The following is an 8,115-nucleotide window of genomic DNA, read 5'->3' as shown; positions in this document are numbered from 1 at the left end:
CGAGCCAGAAACTGCCCACACCCAGTTGGCATTCCCCCAACCGATCCAGCCGCTGCAAAATTAGGGGCCCTACTTGAGCGAAACCCTGGAAATCCGAGGGGCGTCTTCTCTTGGGCGGAATTTCCAGTTCGTAGTCTCGGTTTCTGTCGATCGAGTTGAAGATTCATCGTCGTCGTGGAATTTTTTGTTGGTGATGTTTCATTCTTGGCCTGCCTGTAAAGGCATTTCGGCGGCTGCGGCTACTAAGCGCGGCGTCGCGTCTGTCGCGTGAATTGCCCCGCCATTTTTGGAATGCACCTCAGCAACGTTGGCGATACGTACCTTATCTTCAAAACATCACAAATACATCCATCAGATTCGACGGTGACGACGTCGTCGATAACTCTCATGTTTACCACACTACCAGACTTTACACCACGAGATGTATGTTTCTTCAATCCTTCTACAATCACATGTACTAACGCCCAACAGTCACATCTTCTGTGGTATAGATCGTCTCGCAGCTCCTTCTCCCCGCCGGGTCCCCTCGAAGAACTCAACAGCGAATCGCAAAATCCTCAGAATGCCGGGAACCAGTCGCGTCAGCGCGGCAAGATTATCGAGCGCTCGGCTCTCGCGCGTCTCGCTTCGGACGAGCAATACATGCAGCGACGGCGGTTGAATATCCAGAATTATGGCAGTGGCTGGCTAAAACCACCAGGTGTGCCCAAGACTCTGCACCAGATGCGCGAGGAGAAGCGGGAGCAGGAAGAACATCAAGAGGCAATGCGACGGGAACAGCTGGCTCAGGAGTTGGCCGAAGCCGAGGCAGAAGGCATGCCCGAAGACGGCACAATGGACGATGTACAACTCGATGGTGCTCAGGACCTGGATGACGAAATTCCTGATGCTGATGATGGATTTGGTTTTGGCGATGATGAAGATGATGATGAAGACGAGGAAGAGGAAGAGGAGGAAGAAGATGAGGACGATGATGCGACCGAAGCAGACGAATCAGCACTCAGGGAAGAGCGACAGAACGATCTCATGGCTTCACAAATAAGGATGAACGATGACACGTTCCGAGAAGCTCTAGTCCGAGGCGAGCCAGACGCTGGTGACATGTACGGCGACGGTGAGGATCTCGAAGCCGAAGATAACGGTCATCTCCTCGATGAAGACGATTTCGCCCAGGAGGGTACGGACGACGGGCTCGGCGTGGACATGGACGCCGACCTCGATGACGACATCCCCGAGGCCGAGAGCGGTGGTTATGAGCACACCGACTCCGAGGCTGATTTGACCAGCAGCGAGGAAGAGCCTGACGAAGAAGAGGAGGACGAAGACGAGGATGATGATGACGCCGATGTCAGCTATGCACCTCGCTCCACGACCCTCCCACCTCCACGATCACCAACATTCCACGGCCGCTCCAGCATGTCACATCCACGCGTCAGCATGGACCTCAGCAACCTCCTCTCCCAAGACGGCAGCAGCTTCATGGAGAGCAGCCCAGCTGGACGACGTGCCCGTCATGGGTAGTATTTGATGATATGACACGAACGAGATGGGATATGGGATAGAAATAGGGTTTTTTGGGAAGCAGCTTTTATATACCCTTGTGTTTTGTTTTGGCCTCATTATCAAGAATTGAGAAGAAGATAAAATGAACGCGCTCTTGGTCTCACTGGATAGCTAGCTGCCAGGTGAGAGTTGTCAAGAACGGTGAATATTACAAACTCTGTGTGGGCAACGCTCGACCTGATGACGCTTCTCATGTCTGCCCGAATACTTGCTCCCCCGTATCATGATGCAGAAAAAGTTCCCAATACGCCATCCCAAACGCCATCCAGAAAAATGCACCCCTTACTGCCTTCTCTTTTTCCTCACGGTAAACCCTCCAGCTCTAGTGTGACGTTGACTGGACATTGACATTTGGCCCTCGTCAATTATGTACCCTTCCATTACTCGGCGTTTATCTCGTTAATCCGAATCGAGTGTTGTTTTGGCATTAAAAGAGCCACACGTAGGTAAAGAGCAGGATGACGGCAGCAAAGAAGGCGATCCAGACCTTCCAGCCCACGCCGGTTCGCTCAGCCATGAGGAGCATACGGTTCATGGTGCCGCGGAGGCGGACTCGTGTCGAGTCGAATGTGTCGTTCATCTTCTCGGCCAGGGCCGAGGACTCGCGGATCTCGTCTCCGATGGCGACCGTCATCTAGAAGCCAGCTGTCAGTGCCTGTCCAACTCAACCGCTTGTATCCTCCCTGCCATCCCCTTAACTCCTCGGGAAACCAAGAGAAAGACATGGGAGAGTGTCCAAAGAAACTCACATCCTTCAACACCTTGACCTTGCCGAGGATACCCTCCACCTGCGCATCATTCTGGCTCTCCAGCTCATTCAGCACAGCGTCGCTGTACTGTCCCCTCCGGTTCGGCGTCGCAGACCTAAACCCGCCCCTCGCGGCCGCCGCACCGCCGTCGTACCCTCCAGCCCCGAGAGGCGATGGCGAAGGAGCCCCGTATCCGCCGTAGCCGTACCCGCGGCTCGGGCTGGCGCTGACGGGCCGCCGCGAGGCCGCATCCCCAGTGTATCCCTCGAAGAGCGCGCTGCGCGAGTCGCGCTGGTGGAGCGATGAGGCGCCGAATCTGTTTTTGGTCGCGGGATTGTCAGTGAGTGTCGATGTGGTGACGTGGTTGCCGCTAAGGACAAGAGAGATGCCTGAGACGAGACATACCGTTGCGCCATGGTTAGAGGGTTTGAACAACTAGGAGCGGAATTCAAGATTGAGCCAAGAGGAAAGAGAATTATATTTCAAGGAGAAAAGAGGAAGAGGAAAAAAATCGAGGGGCTCGCGAATCTCGGACTTGGCCCCCTACGATGATCCTGGTTGGGTCAACTTTTTTTTTTAGGTGTTCGTGTTCTCTCTGGCCTGGTCTGATGATCAGGGGAGGCGGAAATCGGGGGGGTTATGGGGACGGGGTGATGGGCACACGGATGGATACGTACCGACCGAGGGGCTGTCCAATGATGGATCCAATGCCATCGCCACTTGAGTTTAAGCTCAACATTGCGAGAACGACAAAGGATTGGACACGATTGGTAGATTGAATAATTATGCCTGGGGATTGATCAAAGACAGATGAGAACTGTTCCTTCAGGGGTGCTCAAATTGGATGCTGACATGGTCAAAAACGTGTACAAGTTCACGCAACGAACCGTCGAATCTGCATCAACGGCCTCTCGCAGATTCAAGGCAGCCTCGTTTGACCGTATTAAGGTGCTTCCATATTGCTCCATGTCTAACTAATGGGGACAGTAGCTATGCAAAGCAGATAATGCTGGGTTTTGGCTGATGCTATCCACGACTCCCTCCATCCTGCCCAGATCCCAAATCCAGGCCCGAGTTAAAGAGTTGCCTGCCAGTTCCCGTTTTTTTATTTGTTCACGTCCCAAATCATAACATCATGCATCTCCCACCCGTTAAATCCTGCGCGAACGTGTCGTCAAATGGAGGTTGTGCGACTTCTCGACGTGCGCCAACTTAGTCGGACATCTTGACATCCTCGGTGGGCTGGAAGTCGTCATCATCCTCCTCATCCTCGTCCTCGGCGGGATGTTGCTCGGCAGCCTTGGCAAAGTCGATGACGGCGCCTCGGGTGCGACGGCCACCCTCGACGATGTTGTTGAGATCAATCTCCTCCATGCCGTCCTCATCTGTGCAGAATGGTTAGCTATGGTCAGGGTCTAAGTGTTGCAAGTGGGCGCATACCAGCTTCGACGACCTAGGAACCCCATGTTAGTAATGCGTACGGAAATAAACAAATCGCGGCAGCACATACCTCCTCATCATCGTCACTGTCATCATCATCATCATCCTCATCCATGGCAGTGTCCTCATGGATATCCTCAGGGGCAGCAGCGCCCTTGCCCTTGGACTCGGCGACGGTATCCTCCTGGATCTTGGTGGGATCCTGGGGAATAGTAGCGCTGTTCTCGGCCATTGTTGCGGTGGAGGATGTTATTTGCGGTAGCGTGGAGTGGGGAAGTGGTGTTTTGGTAGAAGTTCGCGAAGAATTGGAAGTTTATGCAAAAGCGAAAGATGCGACGCGAAATGCAGGTGAGCGAGCCAAGTGAATTGGTTCCAGCGCGAGCGGGTTGCGACGAGCTTCAGTTTTAAAGCAGGTGCATGCGACGCCCCAGCCAGATCTTCTCATAGCAACCGTTCTAAGCCCGATTCGTCTTAGCGGTATGCGACCTTGGTATGGTTTGCCGTGTCACATGGTCTTGCACGTGATGCCGTTGATTCTTCCCCTGAATACAGCGCCCGGGCAAGGGAGCAAACAAGCAAAGAGAAGGAATCCAAGAGAAAGTGAGTACGGTCAGTTTGTATCGATCCATGTTGATCCCTGGATACTCAAAATCACAACGTATCATGGGAGAAATGGTCAGTTGGCAACATCCAGGACACCCTCCAGAGCATGTACCGAGACACTCAATTCGAATCTGAACCAGGCGGAAAGCCATGATACTCGAGACCTAGGGCGGAAGAACAGGCTCCTGCCATATCACAATAGGTTGTGCTTGGTAGTGAAGGCATCCCGCTGTACCCGACCGCCGTTCACACGTCCAGGTTCATGAGAACACGGTGAACATAGAGGTCTCAGGTCGTACACACAAACCCGGGATCAAGTGAATTCGTCGTAAAATGGTTGAATTAAAGCGGGTATTGATTGCGCTGTATCCTCTATTTGTCGCCTCCTCCGGCCATGGACATGACAACCACGACAGCAATAAGCCACCAGTACCTATACCAAGCAGTTAGCATTCCATCACTTTTAGGACTTCTGGGGGAAACAGTTTGAACTCACTTTTGCAAAAACGACTTCTCCTCCTCCTCGCCCACCTTCTTGCCGTTGGGCGACAGCACAACCGGCTTGTTCAGCTCCGGCTGGCTCCCCTTCTTGTCCGCAAACACAACAGCCTTGGGGCCGAAATCCCTCGTCTGCCCGGCGTCGATTCGCACGCCCTTGAACGCGACGCTGCGCACGTCGCCGGCGCTGTCCACGGAGAGCATCACCGTCGGCGCGTAGCCCTTGCCAAAGTTGTCGGCCGACGCGGCCGTGGTGCCGCTAATCCACTGCGAAGACTTGGTGTCGTAGAGGCCGATGCGGACGAGCGATGCGCCCTCGGGCAGCTCGGGTGCCTCGTAGGAGATGACTTCGGTAGAGGCGAGGGCGGCGACATCGTAAGCTACTTCGGCCAGCGGTAGGGGGGCTGATGGTGAGGAGTGGACAGGCTGGACGTAGATCTGGGCGGTGCGCGGCTCAGCCGCAGCAAGCGCAGCAGCGCAGATAGTTGATAGAAGTGTCGTGATCCTCATTGTGGACAGCGCAGTGGGACACGGCTATACTTTTGGGATGAGATGGTTGTCGTGGGGGTGTAGACCGTGTAGCTGTCGATGCTCGGAATTGACACCTGGACAGCGTCATGCCCATGGCGGCTGATCCTCGGTAGAACTCTCTGGACGCCCAGGTCTACCCATGGAGATGGAGAATTGGCATGGAGGTCCCAGCTCAACGACTACCACCTCAAGACCCTGGACATGGAACACATTTGATTGATGGATAATCGCTCTCAAGTCTGAAAATTTGTCTCTGGTAAAATGCAATGTAATTTTTTTCCGACATAATGGTCGAGTCTAACGTCTGCCTCCCAAGCTGTGTGTACAGATGCTTCATTGCCCAACCCGGTGATGCTGTCTTAAAATGAATCAATCGAATCGCCCCGGTCCCCAACGCCAGTAAATGTCGTGTTATGCAGGGTCCACCCTCGGTCCCTCCGTCATGGTCATGCATCCATCCGCTCGCCATGTAGTATCCGTCCAAATCCGCCGACCGAGTTGGCGTCTTTGAGCTGTCGGTCGGTCGGTCTGTAAAGTGGAAATATATGCTCCGATATCGTCTTGGAATGAGCACCAGGCTGACGACGTTCTAATCGTCCGAACTAGCATTATCTTCTCCATCCATGCCATCGGCCTCGGTGTCGTCTTCGTCGTCTTCGGACCCGTCTGATTCTAGAATGTAACCTGGAGTTCGTTCCACCAACCCTTTGTAGTAGGCCACCAGGACCTCTGGATTCGGCACAATCTTCCAGTCCACGCGGTAGAGAAACTCGAGTTCAAGCAGTTTAAGCTCGGCTACTCGAACACCACCGACCCTGGCGTACGTAGTGTTGTTCCAGAAGGAATCGGATAATCCTTTTGCGGCTACCGTGGCCGCGGTTATCAGAAATCGGTGTACAGTCAACGTATTGATGGTAAATTCTGGGTACATGGCGCACAACCGGTCAATGTAATAAACCATGGCCAGTAGAAGCGGCGGTGTCAGGGTCGCATGTCGGGCTAGGCGGTGTAGATAATCTCGAACAGAAATACCAGGTGCAGTCCTGTAATCCACGTCAGTTGGTTGGCTCCATTGTAAAAGCTGCAAAAGAGCCTCAAAATACCTCGAGTGAAATCGTGTCAGGCCGCCATTCGATATTCGGATGGCGTCATTTGTAGCTATTAACTCTGCCAGCATGTGGGCAATCAACTCAACCATGTCCTCGACCGGACAGAATTGATAACTCTCGGGCAAAACCTTTGGCGGCGGCGCATCGGGTTTTGGTCGCTTAGTCGACGGTGGTGGTGATTTGGCAGCGGCAGTGGCTTGCGAGTTGGCCAGGGCGGGCGAACTTCGACGTTTGGTTGGCGACACCCCGCTCAGCGCTTGGGCTTGTTGCACGCTCTGCTCCTGGGAAGGGCATGAGGGGGTTGCGGACGACTTTGACATGGGAGACGGCCGAGGCGACTGCAAAGGCTGCGCCGGAGGCTTCTGGGAGAGCGACGACGAGAGTTGCTGAGCATCGGCGGGGGACCCTTGGACGCCCGAGTCGTTTGCGACATACTGTCTCGGGCGCTGGATCGGAGACGACTTCATAGCGTCGGCAGAGGAAGAGGCGCTAGAGCGTGTGGAATGCCGTCGCCGGAGAGCTGGCGAAGGCTTTGAAGAGTGCTGGGGAGACGACGTCGCATATCGAAAGACGGTAGGCGAGGCATTAGTGGAGGCGGACAAGGCAGGAGACGTCTTGAGCATCATCTGCGGCGCATGGTCGAGTTGTCTGTCGTCGGTTCGTCGGTTCGTGGATGTCAGTCGAGGGGTTTTCGGCTGTCAAAGTTCAAAGTGCGTGGTTGATAGGGCTGAGGGCCGGTTGGAAAGGAGAGAGGAGAACAAAGGGGATTTGAAGATTTGAAGTGGCGACCAAGGAGCACCAAGTTGTAGATATGGGGTCGAGTCGAATCGCGAATTAGATCATGGCGTTGGGGTCGATTCCATGCGGACGCGACACTGCGCAAACTGGCTGCCAAGAACTGGCGCTATCGACAAGAACGCTCACCGAGGGATATCAGACTAACAAGAACAAAGCCCCCAATGCGGCTGGGTTATGGTGGTGCACCGATGCAATGGTGGCTGTTTGTCAGACACGCGCGCACGAAGAGTTTGGCTGGTGGAATGGTGCCGGATGGCGGCCGGGCGATGGATGGGTTGTGTGGACTGTGAGGGAGTGGGTGTGGATATTGGGTCTCCGGCGGATGGGCTGCGAATGGGTGCGTGCGCTGAGCAGGAACGGACACAGGGTGAGTCCCTGGGACGGTTTTCCGGGCCTTCTAGGCGCCTTTTGGGCAGTCTAGGTGGTTCTCGAGCCTCTAGGAGCCTCTGGCTGAACTCCCCGTCTCCAACTGGTGCTCTTTTTCCGGGCATGGAACCTACCGGACCGCGCTGCCTCAGTCAGGAGGAGGTCTTCTTCCAAGCCCTTAGTTACCTAACGCAAGCTTGGCAGGCCTCGTTAGGACTCGAGGGATGTGTGTGTCCTCAGGATGGGAGCCTTGGGCTACTCCTTTCGGAAATAGATGTGTAGAAATTTTTTCAGGGGCCGTTGAGAGCCGAGAAAGTGTGTCCAAGTCGAGGGCGTGATTCTGGTGGTTCTAAAGATTGCGTCAGTGTGTGCGAACAACAAGAATGCCCAGGCTCAAGGCGCCTGTCGCGGTTTGTGGTTGGCCAACTGATGCTCTTGTGATGGACTTGACGAGGCAG

General features: G+C 54.5%; 5 protein-coding genes across 5 annotated transcripts; 1 reads left to right on the top strand and 4 right to left on the bottom strand.

Annotated features, from left to right (window-relative positions):
* Nucleotides 1-291: 291 nt before the first annotated feature.
* Nucleotides 292-1,521, top strand: NCS57_00038100 (uncharacterized protein; the record flags this gene model as incomplete). Its single annotated transcript, XM_053050467.1, has 2 exons — nucleotides 292-423; nucleotides 472-1,521. The coding sequence occupies 2 exons, from the start codon at nucleotides 292-294 to the stop codon at nucleotides 1,519-1,521; spliced, it is 1,182 nt and encodes a 393-aa protein (XP_052918982.1).
* A 469-nt stretch (nucleotides 1,522-1,990) lies between these two features.
* On the bottom strand, nucleotides 1,991-2,728 carry NCS57_00038000 (T-SNARE coiled-coil-like proteiny domain-containing protein; the record flags this gene model as incomplete). Its single annotated transcript, XM_053050466.1, has 3 exons — nucleotides 1,991-2,197; nucleotides 2,313-2,628; nucleotides 2,718-2,728. 3 exons carry the CDS (start codon nucleotides 2,726-2,728, stop codon nucleotides 1,991-1,993), a joined length of 534 nt encoding a protein of 177 aa, XP_052918981.1.
* A 796-nt stretch (nucleotides 2,729-3,524) lies between these two features.
* On the bottom strand, nucleotides 3,525-3,984 carry NCS57_00037900 (CHZ domain-containing protein; the record flags this gene model as incomplete). Its single annotated transcript, XM_053050465.1, has 3 exons — nucleotides 3,525-3,697; nucleotides 3,753-3,765; nucleotides 3,823-3,984. 3 exons carry the CDS (start codon nucleotides 3,982-3,984, stop codon nucleotides 3,525-3,527), a joined length of 348 nt encoding a protein of 115 aa, XP_052918980.1.
* Nucleotides 3,985-4,727: 743 nt separating this feature from the next.
* On the bottom strand, nucleotides 4,728-5,363 carry NCS57_00037800 (uncharacterized protein; the record flags this gene model as incomplete). Its single annotated transcript, XM_053050464.1, has 2 exons — nucleotides 4,728-4,788; nucleotides 4,852-5,363. 2 exons carry the CDS (start codon nucleotides 5,361-5,363, stop codon nucleotides 4,728-4,730), a joined length of 573 nt encoding a protein of 190 aa, XP_052918979.1.
* Nucleotides 5,364-5,973: 610 nt separating this feature from the next.
* On the bottom strand, nucleotides 5,974-7,119 carry NCS57_00037700 (uncharacterized protein; the record flags this gene model as incomplete). The annotated part of the gene is made up of 2 exons (XM_053050463.1): nucleotides 5,974-6,427; nucleotides 6,488-7,119. The coding sequence occupies 2 exons, from the start codon at nucleotides 7,117-7,119 to the stop codon at nucleotides 5,974-5,976; spliced, it is 1,086 nt and encodes a 361-aa protein (XP_052918978.1).
* Nucleotides 7,120-8,115: the final 996 nt, after the last annotated feature.

The sequence above is a fragment of the Fusarium keratoplasticum genome, chromosome 1 (genome assembly GCF_025433545.1).
Source record: "Fusarium keratoplasticum isolate Fu6.1 chromosome 1, whole genome shotgun sequence".
NCBI lineage: Eukaryota > Fungi > Ascomycota > Sordariomycetes > Hypocreales > Nectriaceae > Fusarium > Fusarium keratoplasticum.
The sequence above is the reverse complement of the archived record's forward strand: the minus strand, read 5'-3'. Positions and strand labels throughout refer to the sequence as shown.